At 33.6% G+C, this 24890-nt stretch overlaps 1 protein-coding gene across 1 annotated transcript; it reads left to right on the forward strand.

The window, feature by feature from the left end:
- Positions 1-15793: 15793 nt before the first annotated feature.
- Positions 15794-19815, forward strand: LOC111372394 (COBRA-like protein 1). The gene is made up of 6 exons (XM_022994739.1): positions 15794-16133; positions 16930-17009; positions 17639-18095; positions 18541-18700; positions 18775-19052; positions 19217-19815. The coding sequence occupies exons 1-6, from the start codon at positions 16037-16039 to the stop codon at positions 19504-19506; spliced, it is 1362 nt and encodes a 453-aa protein (XP_022850507.1). The 5' UTR covers positions 15794-16036; the 3' UTR covers positions 19507-19815.
- Positions 19816-24890: the final 5075 nt, after the last annotated feature.

A 24890-nucleotide genomic window follows, 5' to 3' on the forward strand; every position in this document is an offset into this window, starting at 1 on the left:
TGTGATGTGTTCCTGTTGATTGTTAAAAAACAAATAATAATAAGGGTTGGGTTTGGTCTTATTCGGACTAAACCTGGAACCAAAAACAATCAAGTTTATTTGGTTAAATGTCAAACCAAATTGACCCAAACCTATTCTTAAAGAATCATGCTTGTTGTACAATGATTTTTACAATAAATTTGACAGCATGCTACGTGGCAAGTTATCATTGGACAGTTTGAAAAATACTTTATCTTTCCCATCAACACTTTTTTGATACTTACATCATTGTCTAGCATGTTGTACAAATTCATTGTACAAATGACTTATTTCATTATTAAATCAGTTTTAGCTTTGGCCCAAATCAAAGAACAAATTTTTTTCATTACCAAAATTCAATATATATGCACAATGAGCAAATTTAGCTGCTGTTTAGACTTCATTTTTTAAACTCATTTTCTTTTTTTTTTCATAAAATAATGTTACAAGTAAACTCAAAACTTTTTCTTATTATCAATCACACATTTTTCAAACGAGTAATGTTATTTGCAGTCGTTTGATGTCGTAGTCGTCTTATATGACATACATGTGGAGGTTAATAATTTGATATATTAATGTGATAATTTTTTGTTATTTTATATAACAAATCATTAACCGTCATATGTATGTCACGTAGGACGATCGCGATAGTGAGCGATTGCAAATAACATTATTCTTTTCAAAAAATCATTATTTAAAAATACCTTGTCCCAAAATTTCATTTTAATATAGCCCAAATAGGAACTCAGAGTTTTATAAGACACAAGTCAAATCTGACCTAATTATATGTCACGTAGGACGATCGCGATAGTGAGCGTTTGCAAATAACATTATTCTTTTCAAAAAATCATTATTTAAAAATACCTTGTCCCAAAATTTCATTTTAATATAGCCCAAATAGGAACTCAGAGTTTTATAAGACACAAGTCAAATCTGACCTAATTAAAGCTAAAACCAAGTCAGCAGTCTCAAAAATGAAAATGGCTTCAATTTTAGATGAGATTAGAAAAGAATTGGAGATCATAAATAAGAGTTAAGAAATTACCTTGAGGCTCGAGATTTAAGACGAACTGGGCAAGATTGTAAAAGACCCATGGTGTTGGTGTTCGCCACACAGAGGCAACGAGACAGGGAGACATTGATAGGGTTTGTTATAAGAAGAAATGTGGCCGTCTTTGATATTTGGTATTTTCTTAGTGTGTTTCTAAGATTTTTATTGGACAACAACTTCAGTCATTTTATCATTTTTATATTCGTTATATTATTCCAATTTTTCTCTATAATAAATGGAGACGTTAATTTTATCTATAAAAAAAAAATTATGATACTTTTAAATTTCACCACTCTATTTCATATGCGAAGGTCAAATATGATGTTATATTATCTCCCTTTTTAATTTAAAGTAGGGTTTGAACTCATATTCATATTTAATTTTCATAAACACACATATAAATCTCTTTAATTGATTCAAAAGAATTCAAATGGAATAGATTACTCCCTTTTTGAAAAAAAATAACAGAGAAAGCTAATGTTTTCATTCTCATATTTGGATTTACATTTTCACTGATATTGGATGGCGTAGATAACCGTATGCGATAACGAGTGAGGTAAAGCATTATATGCTGACACGTGACCGTCGACCCCCCAATGGGCGTTCTACTTCCACGCGAGGCCATCAACCCCCATGGACGTTCTACCTCTATGTGAGACCGTCGAGCCCCTAGTTGTTCTACTTCTATGCATGACCATTTACCCCTCGAGGACACTCTAGCTTTACGAGAGACCACCAAACTCCGAGGGTGCTCTATCTCTACGAGAGACCATTGACCCCTGGGCGCTTTACCTCTACGAGAGACCATCGACCCCCGGGGGCGATCTACCTCTACGAGAGACTGTCGACCCCTGGGGGCACTCGACCTCTACACTATACCATCGACCCATCGAGGACGCTTTACCTCTACGCGAGAACGTCGATCCCCCTGGGTGCTCTATCTCTATGAGAGACCACCGACCCCCGGGGTGCTCTACTTCTACGAGAGACCATCGACTCCCCGAGGGTGCTTTACCTCTACGAGATACTGTCAACCCCCGGGTGTTCTACCTCTACGAGAGACCATCGACCCTCGGGTACTCTACTTCAATGCGAGACCATCGACCGGTATGAAATTACCTATAGGGCCATATCAACACTTAACTATAAAATTTCTGATGAATTAACAAGGTTATGTAGCGGTTACCACGAGCACAACCTCCTGGTAGGAAGTTAAGAGGCTCAGAACGTGGAGGTAATCGGAAGGCCAACGTGAGGACACGTGGCACCACAACCACCCGACTCCCACTCGGCTTCCAACGTCTATAAATACCCACGAGGGCGACACAGGTATGGATGACTGCATTTTTTTTAGCCATCTGAATTCCGACTTTATTTTCTCCTAACACATATACTGATTCTTACGCCGTAGGTAAAACGGGGGAGAAAGCCCTGCCCTTATTTTTCAAGTTACACACGCCCGTCGAAATAGCAGAAAAGCTAAAGGCCACTAGGCAAATCAGGAGGCATTACTCCACCACCATTTCATTCACAAACACTTTGCATGCATCACTTGAATTGATTCAAAGTTGATTTTTCATATATACTAACTAAATCCAATTCATAAAAATATGAATTTTAATATATATTAACTCAAAAATTTTAATTTAAAAATGAAATCTCATACGTACTAAAACAAAGAAGGATAAAATCGGAGTGACAGAAAATGCTTGACAGAAGCACTGACCTCCTCTCACAATTGCTATGAGTCCCGCTATGAATAAAAAATGCAGACCCCTGTAACTTATGTGTACTTCTGTCAAACCGCATGTCATGCATTATGTTGGTGTAGCTTGGTCCAACAAAGAAACCTCAACAACATCAAAAGCAAATAAAATATGAATTAGTTAAATAAAACATCATAAAAATACAAAAATTTAGATTTGAATTAATTATTTGCAGATTTGGTAACGAAAAATTTGAATAAAAGGTTGTCAAAGTTGCCGTTGACCTTGTTTCGGCTTGATTTATGCAAGCTTTTCTCTATGATTTTGGTTTTGCTTAATTTGGATAAATTGTGGGATTTTTATTTATTTATTTATTTATTTTTTAACCTATTTTATAATTATTTTTGATAAACATCCTAAACTTAAGGGTATTTCTGAAGTACCCGTTTGAAAAGTGGAGATCAACCATGGGCTTGATAATTTCAATAAGAATTTTATGAAATAAATGGAAAGAATTCATAAATACAATATTTGAATTACACAATTTTACATTTATCAAACTTAAAAAAATATTTCAAAAATTAGGTGATAAATCATATTAATATATTATAATATAGTTCAATATAGTTTTAAGATATTACTGTGAATAAAATTTAGGAAAAGTAGTCAAGTTAGGATATCTTCATTAACAATGTCATATCTCACTTTCCACTTTCTCTCTCTTACAGATATGTTCTCGAGTTCCAAAATTATGGACTTATTTTAAAAAATTAGGTGACCACATTTTATAACCTCTAATAAAATTTGTGATCTATAATTTAGTTAAATATGTCATAGTCACAATAACATATAATTTATGCTTACGATCGTATGCTACTCACAAACGACATAATGCCATAATCACAAAGACACAATTTATAGGCCACAACTACAAATTTAATTGCAAATTACAAGTTTTTATAAGTCACAAATTACCAAATTAACTGGATACAATCATTCTTCACCCCACCCCATCCCATCACCACTTAACCACCTAAATCATCGCCACTACATCAAATCTACAACTCATCACTACCTTGACCTCAAATCCACCACCACCACCACCACAACCTACACCTCGAAAAAACAAACTAAACCAAAGCGAAAATCACCAAAAAGAGCATCAAGTTAAATGATCAAGAAATGTGGCGATAATAATTTTCATATATAAGTAGATACGTTAGATCCGATGTCAATGTGGCGGCTAGACTTTCTCATTGTCAACTTTTAGAATGATGATTTTTCGCCCCCGTTTGATCCCCCATTAGTTGGAGATTATAATGTTTTGAATAGTATTTTTTTGAAAAATGAGTGGTTGAAAAGAAAAGAAAGAAAAGTTTTTGGTTTACGTGTAATATTATTTTATTGAAAATTGTGTAGTTAAAAATAGGAGAGAGAAAAATTTAATTTAATTTAATTTAATGAGAAATAATGGGGGCCAAACGGGGGCTTCATTATGATGCAAATTCCAATGAAAAGCCATGACGCAATGGTTATGATGTGATGGAGCAACTATAGAACTCCTCTGGATAAGGGAGCTCAATATGGTTGCATTAGAAATAGCAAATAAGCTCGCGAGCTCGAATTGCATGTGTGCTCGACCCGCAAAAATCTCGAGCAGGATCAGCTCGAGACTCGAGCAGAGCCCCATCTTTGGGCGTCGGGCCGAGCTTGAGCTGGTCCGTGTGACTCGCAGGCTAGCTTGAAAAAAAAAATATCACAAAAAAAAGCTACCTTTTAAAGGTCGTTGGCAGCTTGCCTAAAGGGGAGGAAAAAAAAAAAAAAAAACTCTTCGATTGTTAAAACGATAAAAGTTGAAATAAAAATTTGCTGATCTTGTATTTATAAAGTACTGAGTAGATAAATTATATCGAATCTTGAAATTCGCGCACTATGGGAAAAGTTTTTGATATCATTAGACAATATGAACGGTGGAAATGAGTTAGGGTTAATAAGAGTTAAGTGCAAAGGCTACTTTAAACATAGTTTGAATCCATTGTTAATTGGTTGATAGACTCAAATGTATGAACTTGAAAGGTTTTTAACCTACTTATATATATGAGATTAAAAAAATGATACTTTCTTCTTCTACGTCTAGAAAATATGAGAGCATGTTTGACCACCCACAATAGAAATTATTTTTTTAAATACGACATCGTTCGGGTACGTCAAGAATCGTATGAAGGTTGTGATTGATCAATAAAGGATTCGTCACTCTTAGATAGTAGGAGATTATGATCTGCGTTTCATTCAATTAAGTCAATGATGAAATCCTTGGCCAAGGTGTACTCATAAGTCGAAAAGGAGTTTTCGATTTATATTGACTTAATAGTGGAGTGAAAGACATGATCGATGATCGAGATTGACACAACTCCATATCTCGTAATTGATCGGATCATATTGACGAAGGGATTATAGTTTCACGGTAAACGAACGAATTTGGTTTTGTCATACCACGTGACATTTTCCGTCACATGTATTGCCCTGACACATTGCTAGATGTCAATCAGGGACGGCGAATGTGAATTGACGATAAATTAAAAGGATGTTTTAATTTATCAATTTTGATTAGATCAAAATAATATTTCACGTCGTTAGGCATCGTGGTCGGGAACCTAATGGGTCACACACAAAAGAGAATTGGAAGATTGCAAATTGCCAATTGGTTAATTTAACAATCGTTGAATAAATTAATTAATTGAATTTTTTATTTATATTTTTGAATTAATTAATTGGATTAATTAATTCACGGACCGGGTTTAATTAATTGGATTAATTAATTATTGGACCGGACCGGACCGAGCCTGTTTGAGTTTATATAAATACATAACTAGGGTTTGAGGTCCATTAAGGTTTTCATTATTCTTGCTGGCACAAGAGAAAACCCTAGAGACTGCAATCATATTCTCTGTGTGGATCACCGTTGGAGGCTGGACAATTGGACAGCTGTGGTGGCAAATCAAGGTTGATGGAACGAAAAGAAAAGCAAAAGGATTGCAGATCTGACAAAAGGTACAATCTTATCACAATTCCTAACCAAACACAATGAGATCTATTGGGTGGGAATCTAAAATTATTTTAAATTCCGCTGTGCATGTATAAGTAGATTCCCAACAGGAACAACACTATAACCACAAGCATCCTCTGAATAAAGTTTATCGACAAAAGTGCTCTAGCTTCTTCCTTGAAAAATGTTTTGTTCTTAAATAAAAAACAAGTGGAAGCCCTAAGAAATAAGTGATTTCAAATTGTTCTGTTGATTTAGGTGTTAATATTCCTTGGAAAATGATTATTTTGAAGAAAACTCTACTTAAAAGGTGCGTCTACCCATAATCCGTTCTAGTAATGCAGATGCAGCTATGAGAAGAGCAATGAAGATCTTTGAAGGATAAGCCTTCTGAAATCATGCAATGGATAATCGACCTCATCACCATCTTCGTCGAGGTAGAAGGGTTATTTCATGCTTTACCAAAAAAGCAGCGAAATGGCCACCAACATGAGGAATATCACGATACAAAATGTTATCGTACAGAAGCTCCTCTTAAATATGTATGGACAAGGAGGCTATCAAATGCCTCGAAATGTGCCTCAACAAGGCCTTTTCAATTGATAAGATGAAGAGGAAGTGCAAAGCCAGAGAGCTCACTCTAGCAAGCACAGGAGAGATGCCAGCCTGATGAAAGAGAAGATGGAATGGATGTGTCCTCAAATTACACATTTGGCCAACTTGTAAATGACCCGCTCTTTGGAGAAGATAATTTTCCTCTTGAACACGAGTGAGAGTGAAGACCTCAAAGATCCGTCAACGTCTTTAATATGATTGGCCCTGATATGCCTAGAAATAGGCCTCAGCAACCACTTCCCATGGCCAGGCACTATAAATAGGTGAAGAGCCCCAAACAATCCCTATCTAGAAATAGGCGAGAGAGAAGGTCAGGGGAGGCTGAAAGTGATTAGTCAAGGACCTCCAGACCACCTCGATATAACGTTGATGAGGAGGATTCTGATTAACTGTGCAGGTCATATGAGCTTAATGACGATGATGATAACCTTCTCTTCTTCCAAGAGCTGCGAAGTGCACGTATGTTAAGTTACTTTGTACCTTCAAAATTTCTATGTATGAAGGAATAAGCGATCCAGAAAAGCACCTTAATAACTATAAAACTTATATGAATGTGAGAGATGTCTCATGGGCCCTGAAATGCAGAGCTTTCTATCTAACTCTTAGTGAAGTGGGAGAAATTTGGTATAGGAATACCAGTAGGGAGTATTAGAGTTGGCCTGCTTTCAACAATCAAATAAACAGTAACTTAGTAATATGAATGGTTGAATTTAATTTAAATTAATAACTATTTCCTCGTTGTATAGATATTATATAATTGTTTATCACTATGCCTAAACACTAGTTACTTACCCTTGTTTGACTTAATCAAAATTTTAGATTTTTAGTAGATTATGATAAAAATTGATGAAACCTTTAAATGAAAAGTTAATAAAAGTTATGAGATCCTTAAAATATATGGTTAAAATGAATTTTAGAAAATGAGAATAAAACATGAGCTTAATGTCTATTTGGATGCAAATTGTACAAATGGGTTGCTTTAAAAATTTAAGGAGAAGGATAAAAATGTGTGTTTGATTGTCAATATTTTTTTTTATAATGAAAAATGTATTTTTTCCATTCAAATTCTTAATTTTGTACTGTTTGATTAATATTTGTTCCATGAAAAATATATTCCTACTTTTGATGACATGATCATATTTTCCTTAAAATAAAAAAAAATCATTTTTCTTTTGGGGGGAGTAGAATTTTATTTTCTAGAAAATTCTCTCTCCCTCTCTCACACACACACACATCTATCTACATTATTTCATCTACCCACCAATAAAAATGGACAAGTATACTATTTTTTAGGTTGAAAATTAAATCAGTCAAATACATTTAAACGATAATTTCCATGCAAATAAATTATTGGCAATTGAATTGCTTAAAATTTATTTTTTTCCATACAAATTCCATGTAAGATTATAGCCTCAACATATTCTGGTGTTTATTTCCAAAATAGGAGTTCCATTGTGCGCCCCTGTTCTCTCTTTTTTGTTGACTATGAGTCCATGTAGAAATTGATATCAACACAATTCTTGCTATTCCAATGCAATTTTGGATGAAGAATACATTAATACACAACCCTACAATAAAATATACAAGTGCCTTTTAACCATATCTTTGTATTCGAGTGCAATCTTGAATGAAGAACACAATATACCCAGAAATAGAAAACCATTATGCTCCAACAGGCCAGAAAATATTTGGAACCACATCGAGATCAGTATAGCACCATATTGATCATAGAGCACATTCAAAAAAGCATCAAGAATTCATATAAAGAACTAAGGATAAGTATAGTATCATGTTGACAATATAGCACATTCGAATCATAAAGAATTCGTGTGAACGAAATATGAGTATATAGAATCATGTTCATCATATTACATTCAAATAAGCATGAAGAATTTGTATGAGCCAAGGGATGGAGCTAGACAAAGACATTGGTTGGCGAAAAATTCAATGAAAGTCATGTTATAAGAGATGCTTTATGCCACGTGACATCTAATTAAGAAGACTAAGCCCATGACACTCATGATAGAGTGGGTCAAATTCCCAAACAAATACATATTTAGATGTCAACTCTAAGATGTCCTACAAGTTTTCGTAGTTTTTTCTTGACAAATAGGATTGACGTTCTACCTAGACACTAGTGTCAAAGAACTTTGACAACCAGTAATTTCAAACATTTGAAAATTGTCCAAAACACACAAAATAAAATACATGATTGTAGATCTCCGTTCTCAAAATACTATTTGAGGTGGGCATCTATCTTCTATACCAACACATTCGAATATCATTTGAATTGAAAAAAATCGACAGGTAATATTGAGGAAATTGAATTTTTTTCACGTTCATGTTTCACTTCAATAATATGTTTATAATCAGATTAATTTATAAATGAATAAGATTTTAACAAATATCCAATTCAGAGAGCTCGGATCGAATCGGTACTTTTTACTGAAAAAATTGTATGTAGAGCGAGTCACTTATAGTAACATCTATTTTAATGTCAAAATTAATTTTTACTTACACATATGGAAGTAATATATATAGACACAAAAATTTAGTTACTTTCAAGCTTAGCAAGACATATATAATTTTTTATTGTTAAAATGAGTAATAGATATCTTTAGTCTACAAAAATTATTCACTATAAAATTTACTTTTTAAATTTAAATTATAAATGATTTTCTAGACTTAAATCAAACAAATGAAAATAATAATTTTGTAATGAATTATTCGCGTTGCATGAATGTCACTTAAATTAATATATAGTATTTAACAAAATCTGAACAAATTATGTTTTATACACTAGAGTTGATCTAGCTACTAAGATGAAATTTTGACGGGAATAATGCTTGGTGTACATTATGGACATTATTATGGTGTCCATAATGTACCCATAGCACAACCCTTTTGACGGATATCTCAATTTAGTACGTCGAAATCGGTAGGCCATATTTTAATTTACAACAATCATTATTTTGCAGAATCTATAAGAGTTTTCAAATTTATCAAGGAACTGTATACATTTTTGCAAATCTTAAAAATGGCCACTACTGTCTTTTCTATTCTCCGTTACTTCATCGTATGTTTTATTGTCATTTTCATAATTATATGCATGTGTGTAGAGATGACAATGGGATGAACTGGAGCTCTTCGAGCCGAGCCGAGCTCGTGAAAAACGAACTAAGCTCGAGCTCGTGAGCTCGCGGGCCGAGCCGAGCTCTCCCCCAAGCAACGAGTCAGGAGTCACGAGTGAGCTCGTGATTTTTTTAATTTTTTTTTAATAAATTTGCATATTTTAGAACTTTTTTTAAAAAAAATTCATATTTTTTTACAAGCCCACGCTTACGAGCCGAGCAAGCTCGACTTGTGGGATTGAGCCCCTGCTCGGCTCGGGCTCAGGCTCGAGCTCGTCATTTGACGAGCTCGAGCCGCCCACGAGTAGGGTTTTAACGGGTCGAGCTGACGAGCCGCTCAACTCGTTTGACATCCCTATATGTGTCCGTACATATAACACATACAAATTTACCCTCCGTTTGACCCTCATTTTGTGGTGATGAAAATGGTAGGAATAATTTTTTTAAAAAAATGAGTGGTTGAAAAGAAATTAAAAACTTTCAATTTACGTATAATATCATTATATGAAAGATTGTGTGGTTAAAAATAGAAGAAAGAAAAACGAAATATATGCCCTTGTTTGAGTCCCTTTTTGGGGGAAGAATGAATTTTTGAATAGTATATTGATAGAAAGTGTGTGGTTAAAAAATAAGGAAAATTTTGGATTTACGTGTAGTATTATTTTATTGAAAAATTTGTGATTAAAGTGATGTTAAAATACTGTTAAAAAATATATTTTTAAAAAAAATAGAGTTCAAACAAGCCCATAATAAAATGAAAATTAAAGAGGGTAAGAGCTTAGTCCGTACTTGGGATCAATTAAATAAAAATTAGGATCATTGGGTGCGATGTTTACAGAGACGGATTTGAAGTTTTGGTCACATCAACCGGACCCACATAGCTTGCGTGTGCTATCTTTGATCCACATCAACATTACACATTTTGACTGTTTTAACCCTCATGAATGTTGGTTGAATTTGTTCCCATTTGTCCTACGTGAGTGGTGCAATAGTGAGGGCAAAATTGGGATTTGAGGTGGTAAATGCTACTGCATCTGTCTGAATACTTGTCAGTCTGCCAATTTTCAATAAAAAATTATTTAATGCCTGACCAACTGTCCAAATTCTCGTTTTCATCACTCCCAAATAGGAGAAAATCTTTCATAGCATAATCGCACCACATTAATGCAGAGGTGCGACCTTGGTGGTTGACCCACACGTTTCGGGAGGTAGCACATCATGATAGAGCGATCACACCACCACGTTGTACGATCGCTCCATGAAAGATTTCTCCTCAAATAGGCAGGATAGGTAGGGGTGATAAATGGAACGAGCGGCTCGTCGACTCGCGAAAACAGAGCTCATGGACGGCTCGAGCTCGTAAAAACATAAGTTGAGCGTGCAGGTTCGGTGGGTGATCGCATAAAAAAGAACTGCGAGCTCGTTTGGAACGAGCCCGTGGGCTCGTGTGAAATGTGATCGAAACGGTCACTTTATCAAAGTCAGTGACCGTTTCAGTTCCCCATTTTTTTTCTTTCTTTTGACCGTTCAGTCCTTATATATTTTTTTCTTCTTCTATAAATAGTGGCATTTAATCACAAATTTTTTTACAATTCTCTCAACTCTCAATTATCTTTCTCTCAACTTTCTTGTTTTGTGTTGATAACTTGCAATTTTTATATACAATTTATACAATATCCAATTCTCATTTCTCAGTTCTCACTATATTTATTGAAATTTCATCCAATTTTCATTTCTCACTACATTTATAGAATTATTCTTCTACTAGTTATTACTTATTACAACTAAACAAATGGATTCACGCTCATTTGTTGAAAACTTGTTCGATGTGAAAGGAAACGAATCGCCTATGACACTGCAAAGTCAATTTCAGAATCAATTTGAAGATCTAAATGACGTACCCCTACCTAAAAATATTCTAGATTTGGATCTTCATCATCATGTAAGCAGCAATCCAAATTATCCAATTACTTTGAATGATATTGACGTTCCCGAAGCGGACATGATCAGCAAGAAGAGATTGAATTAAACATTCCTGATATGAGGGGAAAGCGAAAGGGGAAAAAACAAGCAAAATGTTGGGATCACTTTAAGTTGATTTCAAAGGGAAAAATCGTCAATGGAGTTCAAGAATCCAAAGCAGTATATAAATATTGCCAACAAAAGATTGACATGGCAAAGAGGAATTGATATCACCCATCTCAACCGTCATTACAAAGTATGTGTGGTCAAACACAGACTTATTTCGGGCTGTCAAACACAATTGCAATTTGATAGTCCAGACACCGGTGGTTCTACTGCACCCCTATCCACATGGGTGTATTTGGAGGAGAAAGCTCGAACCGGAATGGTGAAACTTGTTGCTGGTGCTGAGTTGCCTTTGGCATTAATTGACAACCAACACTACGTTTTGTATGTGAAAGAATATATGTAGCCAAGGTACGTTGGGGTAAGTCGAAACACTCTTCGTTTCGATACAATACAATATTTTACTTCAATAAAACAACAATTAATTATGGATTTGCAAAAATATGAGGGTGTCATATCTTTAACTTCAGATATATGGGAAGAGATTAATAAAATAACATATATAGCTACAATTGCACATTATATAGACCCACTTTGATGCATGCATAAAGAAATTATTGCTTTTAGAATTATTGAGTTTCCTCACAACGCTAATAATATATTTAATGCTATTATTAGTACTGTTAGAGAATATCATTGCGAAGGTAAAATTCGTTCATTTATTTTCGATAATGCTAGCGTTAATAAAGTAGTTGCTGAAAAATTGCAAGGGTACTACAACCTGATTTTGGTGAATATTTGTTTCATATTCGTTGTGTATGTCATATTTTGAATTTAATTGTCTAAGATGGTTTAAAATATATAAATGATGAACTTCAAAATATTAGGAACGCACTAATATATATCACAATCTCTCCAAGTAGAAAATAAGCATTTGAGGATTATTGTGCCGAAATAGGAGTGCAAAATGCTAAAACATTTGTTAGCGACGTAGGTCATAGGTGGAACTCTACTTACTTGTTATTAAAGTCATGTGAAGGTTTTGAACATTTAATAATTGACTTTTATAACAATAGACATGTTAGAAGTGATGACGAGGGTATGTTGACTGAATGTGATTGGTATTTAGCTTTGAAAGTTAAAATTTTTTTTACATCTTTTTATGAAACTACTAAGATTTTATCGAGCGTTTACTATCCCACCGGCTGTATGGTACTTGAACGTCTTTATATAATTGCAAGAACATTTCATAAATACAGAAATAACCCTAATTTTAGTGAAATTATAACTGCTATGGAATTAAAATTTAGAAAATATTGAGAACATTTGCCTATATTATTTCCTTTAGTATGCGTGATGGACCCCGATATAATTTATTGGGAACTAAATATATAATTGATCAAATTTCAAACGCCTTAACATTTGATAAACCTATCACATATAGAAATTTAGAGCAAACATTATGTGAAATGTATGAATTATATGCGAACCGAATGGGTACCAATATTAGTCGGGTACTATCTGCACCTACTCCTTCTACTGAAATTAAAGAAGAAGATTCAGAAATATTTAATTTATTTCAAGGCATTAATTCGTATAGATTTGATTTATCTACAATGTGTTCATCTACTACCACTACCACTGCCATGTCATCACCATTTGTATCTCATTCTTATCATACATCTACAGGCTCAAGCCATAATGCATTGCCTGCTGAATTAATTGATTATTTCAACCAGAATATGCTAACAGATAAAACAATTAAAACAAGTTTAGACGAAATAATTGAATTCTGGCGAAGGTATGAACGACGTTGGCCAGTTATATTTGCGATTGCAAAAGATCTGCTGAGACCTCCGGTTAGCATCGTTGTTTCGGAGTCTGCTTTTAGTGCAGGTAAAAGAGTTTTGAGCGAGGTCAGGTGCCGACTGAAAGAAGATATTTTAGAAGCGTTAATGTGTGTTAAGGATTGGTAGGACACTCATTTTCGACTACAAGATAAATATGTCGAAATTGTATGTCGTCAAGTAAGTGATATTTGATTTAATTATATTGATGAAACTTTTCTTTTCTTATCGTTACTTTTAATTTTTTTTAAAAATTGTACACGCTACAAAAAATTGTTTGTGTACAATTTTTAACTCAGCCTACTGAAAATTGAAGTAGCCGGTCCCAAACCCGGATAAAAGAGGAGGGTTTATATTTTATCTATTTTAAAAATAAAAATAAAACTTTCATTTTTATTTTTTCTATCTCTTTTAGTTAAAAAAAAATTACTTTTTTATTTTTCAAATTACCTATTTGTTCTCAAAAAAAAAAAAAAATGAAAAACAACGTCTACTCGCGAGCCGGGCTCGTGTTGGCCCACGAGCTACCCACAAGCCGCGAGCTCGACTCGTGGCGAGCCCGAGCCGAGCTCGTGCTTTTAGCCGGCTCGGCCCATTGACAACCCTACATGAAGATCTGTATCTGGGAATGCAGTCTTATATGAAGAACAATTTTGCTTCCATGCAGTCTTATATGGACAACAATTTTGCTTCAATGAGGTTGTACATTGATGACAACAGCAAAAATGTGATGAATTGATTAGATGATTTGGAATCAAAACTGGAAGCTATTGCTTGTTCACAGCTGCAGGATGTTCCTGGTTCTAGTAGTGGCCAGAAAGCACTATTTCAACAAATTCAACCGGTGGGAACATCTAGAAAAGAAAAGAAAAATAAGAAAATAAAGTATTCAGGTTATCCGTTAGAAGACTATCTCATGGAAAGAGATACAACAATAAGAGAATGGGTGGTGCGGAATTCATCTGGGTAAGAAATTTGATTGTATTTTATTAATTGTATTACATTGATTTAATATTAATTTAAACTACAATATATAAATATAGTGCATATTGGAAGATTGTAGGAGTTGACTACTTATATGGAAGAGATACAATAAAAACTATAATGGATGCAACCAAAGATATCAATATTGCGGTTAGTGAAAAAATTAAAATATCGTGGGCTCCAACTTTTTTATTCTAACAAATTAGCCCGTCTTTGGTGGGATTAAAATCGAATTTTTAGCAAATTTCAATAAAATTTGATGAAATGTATTGTTGAAAAGTTGTGAATCTTATAAAATATGTGATTAAAATTAGTTGTTGACTTTAATTTAGATTAAAATTCACTACCAAACAGTATGTTCAGTAGTGATTATGAGAATTGATTTTTTGATCGTTAGAAAGGTGAATTCCATTAGTGAGTGAAAAAGTAAAAAATGACGGTTGAAATAATAAAATAATGATCAAAAAATTAATTTTTTTAGGTAAAAAATTTGTTACCAAACGGGGCTTAATAATATATTAGAGTAACGCCTTAGACATAGCAATGTGAATTTACAAATGTGGTGCTCTTTGAGTTGGTTCATGATGGCACATAATTTGTAGTTTGCTTAGTAGACTAATGTGCTTCTGCACGAAGATGACCCTTAAAACACTCGAAAGATGATGTGTTACTTCATGATTTGAAGAAGATAGACAAATAAATTATCAATTAATGAGATTGAAAACGGCATTGTACTTTGTTCAGTGAAGAATTGATAGGAATTGAGATTAAACGTTGAAATTGAATCATGATTAATATGTTATCATATTGGAATGAAATCCCAAATTTCATCTAGTATGAGAGTTATACATTCTAGACATCTGTGAGAGATCTAAATCATGGTGTGGGTCTTGACGTAACTAATCGTGAAGAAACCAAACAAGAAAATCGCCATACATCTAGTGGAAAAAAACCGCTGCTAAAAGGACAATGTTATTTTGTACAACTAGTATTACAACATTAGTTTAAGTAGAGTTACGTGTAATTAAATGAATTATATAAGCCCTATTTGATTTCCGTTCTTCTTAATTTTTTAAAATTCATTTTTAACCACATATTTTTTAATAAAATAATATTACACGCAAAATCAATTTTTTTTAATTTTTAACCATACAATCTCCATCAATCTACTATTCAAAATACATTATTTCCTTCAAAATGGAGATCAAACAAGTGCATAATATAACATTTAATGGAACATATCATATAATGTCACACACATTGTGCTCTAACATGAATGATGTTAGCTAAAAATTATTACAAACATAAATATACATTGCTTAGACCTTACTACAATTTTCCCTCCTTTTATTTGTATATAAATTTCTCGAGGAAAAATTGAAGTGGTATCGAAAACTACAGAGAGTACAAGTGTTAGCTGGCTGTAGGCTGCTTCTATAAACTCTGATTCAACTGCAAAACACCTGGTTCCATTACCAGAAAAAGGAAAGCCATATTCTTCCCGCCATATCTCATTTCTTTACTCATTTTCTTGATTTTTTCTGTAGATTTGAGTGCAGTATTCACTACTGCTGTTTTCTGAAGAAAAAAGAAATCGTCAAACAGGCAAAATGGGCTTCTTTCAGAAAGCCATAGCATCGACTAAACTCAGAGGGTTTATCAATATTCTGGTTTTCTTGCTTTTTTGTTTGAACTTCTCTGTTTCTGGTGAGTACCCATATACTACCCCACCCATCCCCACAAGAAAAAAAAGTGGAAAGTCTTTTTTGTTGATTTTGTTGTTCATTTGCAGCATTATATGGTTGTTCCATAGAACCAAACTTGTAATTTGGTATCCCTTTTGTTTAGCGTAAGTTCTTCTTTTTCACTATTTTATATTTTGTCTAGTGAAGTCTAATAATAATAATTTTGTCTATGTTTTGGTTAATTTGGCATAATAATAAGAATGATATATGTTTGAGCATTTGGAATTTGGGTTCTATTGGGAAACTTTTAGTTTGCTTCAGTTCCCCCCAAAAAAAAAAAAAAAAAGTTTAAAAAAATTTAAGTGCCAATTAAATTTTGTAGCTTCCATAAATTAACTTTTGCTGCATCTTTCAAGTGTGCAGTAGAATAAGGCAGGCCATAAGAGTTTTGAGAACCTTTTGATCCCCTAGTGGACACTTAAATTTATCTATTTATTTGTAAATTTTCATAAATGGGTGGTACCAGAGTATATTTGCCTACAAATTTTTATTTATTTAAATTTTTCTTCAACACATTGGATATTTGTCTATCTAAATTTTTGCTGTTTCTTTTAATCTTTGAACTTTGAATAAGTTCTTGCTCTCAGCACCAATAAGAAATTTAATTCTTTAACATTTTCGTGCTTGTTTATGTATTAGAGTTTGTAATTAAGGCGTTTGATTATTGAAATACGTGTTTATATTTATCTTTTCGTCTTTACACCATGCAAGAATAATTGTGTAGATCAAATCTCATAATTGGGACGACATTTATGCAGATGCTTATGATGCACTTGATCCTGATGGAAATATTACTGTTAAATGGGATATTATAAGCTGGACTTCAGATGGATACATTGTAAGTTTACATTATTTCCCTTTAAAGAATTCTGTTTGAACTTTAATGCAAGAGATTATTCTTTGTGATGTGTTGCTCGACACAATCCAAGAGGCCAAGAAATATACTGGAAAAAGGTAACGGTTTTAGATAAGCTTTTATGAAGATCGATCTCTCCGTTACTCCTTCAGCATCACTATAAGCTCGTTTTGTCTTACAAATATAAGCCGATTATGGGAAACACCTCATCGAAAACCTAAGCTATTAGATTAGTTTTCAAAATGTCCCTTCACATGCTGACTAGATTCCTTCAACAAAAGCCTCATATATGCACAATTTTCTCAAATGAGAGGTTTTAGACTTGAACCAAGAATCTTTGTATGCTTTGATACGATATTGAACCACGTCGATAACGTATTTATTTACCCTTTTAAGTCTTTAAACATGTTGTTATATTAGCTTTGGTGGATGCGATATGCAATCTCTATTTGGTTGGAGTACAAGAGTACACCTACTCTAAAAAGACAAATGAGACTTAACTTTTTTGCCTTTCTTAATCTTGTCGAGTGTTGTTCAATGCAATATATTATGATGCTAGATAGCATATAGTAGAGACGGTCGCTGAATTTCTTTGCTTTGCAATGCTGCAGGCTGTTGTTACAATCTTTAACTTTCAGAAATATCGACACATTCAAGCACCAGGATGGAAATTGGGTTGGACATGGGCCAAGCAAGAGGTGATTTGGAGAATGGTCGGAGGTCAAACTACAGAGCAAGGAGATTGTTCAAAATTCAAAGGGGAAATCCCTCATTGCTGTAAAAAGGATCCCACAGTTGTGGATTTGTTGCCTGGAACTCCTTATAATCAACAGATTGCAAATTGTTGCAGAGGGGGCGTTATAAGTTCTTGGGTCCAAGATAAAGGAAATGCAATGAGTGCATTCCAAATAACTGTTGGTCAAGCTGGAACGAGCAATAAAACTGTCCGAGTGCCTAAGAAATTTACCCTGAAAGCACCGGGGCCAGGATACACTTGTGGACCTGCTAAAATTGTGAAGCAGAGCAAATTTATAATGCCTGATAAAAGGAGAGCAACTCAAGCTCTTAGTAAGTTACTTTGACTAAGCATTTGTAAAAACTTACCTTTGCATTGTGTTTTTGCTTTCTATTTACATTGAATGAGAAAAGAGAATAAGGCTCAAGTAGAATAGAGTTAGGGCATTTTCCCAAGTAGAAGGTATTTTGTCAAGTAGTTGAGCTCGGCACAGTTTTGCAGACCCTAGAACATACCTATCTAGCTCAGAGGAGTCCCTTTCACCAGCTATGAGCCATATATATCAGATGTTGGTATAATAGTTCATTGACTGTTTTCTGATCTCTTTCAAAATCTTCCTTGATTATGTGGTTAAGAACTTATCGTTCAATAAAAAGTGCGATCTATGCTTCGACTTAAGTTGATTAATGTTGAATTAAATGCTTGTATCTTCTGGTTTCAGTTTGCATTTTTGTTTTTTATTCTCTCTAAAGATTGCTTTTACAACTTTAATCTCAGTGACGTGGAACATTACTTGCACGTATTCGCAATTCCTGGCTCAAAAAGCACCCACCTGCTGCGTCTCACTCTCCTCCTTTTACAACGACACAATTGTGAATTGTCCGGCTTGCACTTGTGGCTGTCGGAACAGTTTGATACAGCCAGGGACCTGTGTAGAGTAAGAAACCTTTTTCTCTTTCTCGAGTCAAGTACATTTTCATTGCAGTATTAAGGAAACTTCTTATCGTACAGTTTGGATTCTCCGCACTGGGCGTCAGCTCTTTCAAGTTCACGAAAGAACAGTGACACACCTCTCGTCCGGTGCACTAGCCATATGTGCCCTATCCGAGTCCACTGGCATGTCAAGCTTAACTACAAAGAGTATTGGCGGGTGAAAATCACGATAACTAATTTTAACTACAGAAAGAACTATACGCAGTGGAATCTTGTTGCACAACATCCCAACTTCGACAATCTCACTCAGACATTCAGCTTTAACTACAAGGCATTAACATCATATGGTTCCATAAGTAGGTAACCATTTCTTACGTGTCTATGTATACCACGTGTTGGGAAAAACTCGTATATTTCACCAAAAGAGGGAAAATGTACGCATTTTTCCTTACACTATCGAGATATATGTACTCTTCTAACTATATATTGTGTTGTTTTGAATGAATTGTATGTTGCATAGATGATACGGCCATGTTATGGGGAGTCAAATATTATAACGACTTACTCATGCAAGCCGGTCCCTATGGAAGTGTGCAATCAGAGCTGCTCTTTCAAAAGGACAAAACGACATTTACTTTCAAAGAGGGATGGGCGTTTCCACGCAGGATATACTTCAATGGGGACGACTGTGTCATGCCGCCTCCAGATGCTTACCCTTATCTACCGAGTGCTAGTTCCCACATGGTTATTCCTATGTGTAATTTACTAACTATTTTGACATCTCTAGTTCTTTTAGTGGCGTATCACTAGCAAAATTGAGTGCAAGAAAGCAAGACGAGCCACTGAAGACTTTATTATTTCCTCCGGAGGAAACAAATCCTCCATTTTGTTATTTGATTGAGGAGTGAATTCTCGCTGGGAAGCTTCAAAAAATGAGTGGATTAAGGTGCATTTGTTGCTGGTATATTGCTTTAACTTATTATATATGTATTGTAATGCCCAAAGGGAAAAAATAACATTTGAAGGCATGCATCTACATATTCATTGTAGATGTTATGTGCCCCATTATTTGTGAGTAATGTATTATGAAATAGTGATTAATGTGAAATATGTGGTTTAAAAAAGGAAACGTTTTTTATTTACGTGTAATATTGTTTTAATAAAGAATGTATGGTTGAAAATAAATATTGTAAAAAAAATAATGTGGTAGAATGTAGAAGAATAGACAAACAAGGCCTATTATGTATATTTTGGTAATTTTTGCTTGTCTGATTAGTCTGCTAAGTAGCATGAAAGATACATACAAATCGTTGGATGAAGTGCAATGTTCATATTGACCCCTGAAATAAAAGGGTAGGTACAACTAGTTCGTGAACAGTCAACCATTGCACTTTGAAAATTGGATAGCTTCGATCTAAGCTTACTAATCCTAAAAGGATCTATCAAATTCATCGAGTTATGCCAAAGAATCAAAACAGTCAATTAATGAGTCAGCTCTCTATAAAATACTCGTTTGGCTGAGAGCTTCCAAACCTATACTAGAAAAGGAATCAAACTCTTCTTGATGATTTTATGAAAAGGAAGATTACAATGATAATATCATGCTATTTGGTACAATCATAGTGCCCATTGTGCTACAAGAGATTTAGGGTCCGTTTGATTGTAAGGATGGAATTTGGGTGGAAAGAAAACGAATTTTAGGGAATTAGATTGTGTAGAAATTATTTTTCTGGGAATTGTAAATTATTGTGTTTGATTGATATAATTTTTCACGTGAAATTTTTTGAAATAAAAGTATTTTTTGACGTTTGTTTGACTTTATTTTACAAGAAAATTGTTAAAGATATAAAATTTACTGGTATTGGGGATAGAATTTGTTTCCATTGAAAAAAAAATCAAAAAAATCATCTATTTTTTGGTATTTGTTTGACTTTGTTTTACATGAAAATTGTCAATTAAAGGAAAATAATTTTTTTACAATTAGGCATAAAAGAAAAAAAAAAAAGTTGCCGAGAATTTCAATTCTCACCAAATCCATAAGAATTGGAATTCCTCAAAAATCTGGAATTCAGTTGCGCGATTGGAAACCTTGGAAATTGAATTCCATGGTAAAAAAATCCAATCAAATAGTGCAAAATGTGGAAAGTGGAATTGATGGTCAATCAAACAAAGCCTTAGTGTTGATAAAAGTAGGGCATATTAAAAAATAAGTTAAAATCTTATCCATTATATTGTCTATAATTGTAATCAAGCATGCTCTTGTGACTCAATTGAGAACATAAACATGAGCATGTATTTTGGCATTGGCACATGCAATTGACATGGGTGAGGAAAACAAGTATTTAATACAAGCACAATGTGAATTGTGTTACTCTAACACACTTGAGAATTTGTCGAGAACATAAAATGAGAATGATGAAAAAAATTAGATGAGAAGGAAAACAAAAGAGCTTGAATATCTTAGCTGCTAGGAATTGTGAATAAGTGCACGTCCCTGAATAAAATTAATTAATTATATATATATTGATTTCTCAAGGACACATGATGAGCCTCACACTGTCCAAAAGGAAACAGTGTTAGAAGAAACAAGAAGAATATGGTCAAAAACATTGGTGGTCTTGAACTCTAAGCGATGTTTTATATCGGTCACTAAATGTAACGCTCCAGCTTCTGTGCCTAAATCGTGAAGGTAAGTGGGTAGATGTCCATCAAAAACGGATAATACGTATGATATAATGAATTGGACATATGGGCTAAATCGTTACAAAATTGGTACCATAATTCAACTTAAGTCTTACTTAAGGAAATGTCATGGGTTCGAATCTTGAGGACGCGATAGAAATTAATGAAGAGTACGATCAGCTCAAGTTCTCCCAAAACGGACAATACGTACGATATAATAACTTGGGCATGAGGCTCGGGTCATTACATTAAACTTCATTTTATTTCAAGTTGATCATGTCGACCTATGATTGACTTCTCATTTTGATTATAACAAACAAATTATATTTAACAATTGTATTTGAGTGATTATAGAAGTTATGACAAGCGTGGACAAAAGGATGCTTTCAAAGTTTTCACAAATTGGACAAAATAGAAGCCGAGCTACATATCAATAAAACAAGCACTTCATCAAGTTAACCAAAGAAGAAATTAGATTTCGACACCTTGATTTCAAATGTTAAGGTAAAACACTTTAGTATTTGGCAAACACATCATTTGAAGCTCAAGAAATGTTTCTTCGCACGACAAGCACGATTTTTGCATAAAGAATTTTTTAAAGCATGAACCTATTATATACTTTAAGAAATATCAAAAAGTCTGTAAAATATGTTAGAAACATCCTTCATGAAATTATATCTTGTTAAAATATTTAAAGAACGAAAATTTCTAACAGCCAGACATGAACCGACCTAGAGGACGCATCCGGTAGCTAGCGGACGCGTCCGGTATGTCAAGTTTGTCCAGCGGTCAAGAAATTAAACGTTCTGACTTCTGAAAAAATGGTTATTTGACCGTCCGGTAAGCTAACGGATCGTCTGATAGGACATAACTTTGATCGTTTTGCTGTTATTAATACCAGATCATTTTGCATTCAAAGATGAACTTTTATGAGCAATAAAGTGAGATATTACTGATCTATCTACTCAATCATTTTTCAATATCTGTCTTTTCAACTCATTTAAATTAGAAAAACTTTTGATTGATTCAATCTTTGAAAATCACTTTATTAAAGTTTTCTTATCTAACACTTGAGCTTCAATCATTGCTATTTACTAAAGTGTTAGCCATATTCTCTTATTGTACTAAACTTCAAATATATCATTCATTATAAGAGAAGTCTTTATTTGTGTAATCTTTATTTTCAAACTTGTGGGTCGAGTTGAAGTCCCGAAAATTTCAACATTATAAAAGGAACGGTGCTCCTTGGTTTTAAATCACTGGAAGAGTTGTAAGAAGGTTAGACTACACCATAAGTCAATCAATATAGTAAAAAAGGCATTGCTCGTGACGGATAGCTTGGTAACGAGAGACGTAGATCATTGCATTGGATCGAACCTCCATATCATATCGTTTGACTTCTCTTTCATTTTACTTATCTTTGTTTTTATTTATTACTTGTGATTTTATCCTAGTCTTTGTTCTTTTTCATATTTATGAATATTTGATTAATTGTTACATTTAAGTGAGCATTAATTGTATACTTAAAACTATTTTTCGAAAAAGTTTCTATAACTAATTCACCCCCTCTTGGTTAGTTAGTATTGGGCTTTCAATTGGTATCAAAGCAAGGTACTCACTTTCTTAGACTTCACAATCTAGAGTAAATGGCTAACCAAATGTTTCAATCTCTTGAAGGCCACTCTACCAATCGAACTCCTTTCTTTGATGAAACATATTATAATTATTGGAAGGCTAGAATGATGATTTACATTCAATTCATATATTACAACATTTGGGAAGTGATTGAATATGGGCCTTATAAACCTACTAAGGCTATTAGGGGAGATGGCCAACCTGACCAAGTTATTCCCAAATCTAGGAAGAATATGATGAAGAAGATAAGAGAAAATTATCGTTGAATGCAAAAGCTAATAATCTTCTTTATTGTGCATTAGACAAAAATGAATTCAATCGCATTAGCACATGTGATTCCGCATATGATATTTGACATGTATTAGAAGTCACTCATGTAGGCACTAGCAAAGTCAAAAAAACAAAGATTAATCTCTTAGTTAAGGAATTTGAAAATTTCTTCATGAAACAAAATGAACTTATTATTGATATGATTACCGATATTGTAAATGGTCTCAAAGGTTTTGATTGCAAATTTACTAAAGGTGAACTTATAAGTAAAATGCTTAGGTTATTATTAGAAGATTGGAGCCCATTGAGAATGTTGATAGAAAACACCAAAGATATCAACACATATCCATTGGAAGAACAATATGGGACAATAATGACCTATAAAATTAACAATGCCAAAATCAAAGAAAAGACAAGGAAAAGCAAAAAAGGATCCAAAAAGTCTTCAAAACGCCAAATTGCTCTCAAATGGGCAATTGATGAAGGTGCGTCCAATGAAAATTCAAGTGATGAAGAATTGGATGATTTAGTTCTTCTTGTCGAAAATTGGAAATTTTTTTTGAAACAATTGAAAATTTCAAAAGAAGGAAGAAAAGGAATAGGAGAAGAACAAGAAAATCATTTGCTATGATTGTAAAAAACCCGGATACAAAAGAACCGAATGTCCCAATAAGAAGAAAAATTTCAAAAAGAATGAACTTCAAGCTACATGAGATGATAGTGGCTACGATGATCAAAATGAAAATAGTGGCCAAGACGAAATTGCCAACATGTGCTTCATGCCTATTGAGGAAGAGGTAAGCCCTATAGAAAAACTTTCATTTGTAGAATTATTGGCTTGTTATGATGAAATGCTTGAAAATTTTGAAAAACTTGCCAGAAGTCATTCTATGCTCAAAAAGAAAATCTCTTTATTAAAAGATAAAATAAAGAAACTTTTTGAAAATCAAAACGAAAATAATAAATATGATTGTTTAATGAAGGAAAATCACCTTCTTAAAGAAAAGGTAGATGATTTGACAAAAATTGTTCACAAGTTCACATAAGGGAAGAAAAATTTCGACTTCATGCTTGGGGATAAAAAATGTGTTTTCGACAAAGGAGTATTGGGCTACAAACCATCCTTAAAGCAAAAATCTCTTGAGAAAATATTTGTTAAATCTTCAAAAACTATTACTTCTAAGATTACATGTAGTTTAAAGATTGGACATGTTCCATATAATTGTCTTGCTAAGAAAAGACTATATTTTGAAAATAAGCATAAGTGGATTCAAGATTCCACAAAAACTAACTATCAAGGACCCAAATTAATATGGGTACCAAAAGTGAAAAATTGAAATAATTTTTGTAGGTACCAACAAAAATTCGTAGCAAATGGTTATTGGATAGTGGGCGTTCAAAACACATGGCCGGAGACAAATCATTACTATGTAATTTCAAGAAGAAAGATAGAGGTCATGTGACGTTTGGAGATAATGCCAAAGGAAAAATAATTGGTATTGGAAATATTGGTAACTATCATTCTCCTTCTATTGAAAATGTACTATTGGTAGATAACTTTAAACATAATTTATTAAGTATTAGTCAATTGTGTAACAAAGTTTACA

Source organism: Olea europaea, chromosome 23 (assembly GCF_002742605.1).
Source record: "Olea europaea var. sylvestris chromosome 23, O_europaea_v1, whole genome shotgun sequence".
NCBI lineage: Eukaryota > Viridiplantae > Streptophyta > Magnoliopsida > Lamiales > Oleaceae > Olea > Olea europaea.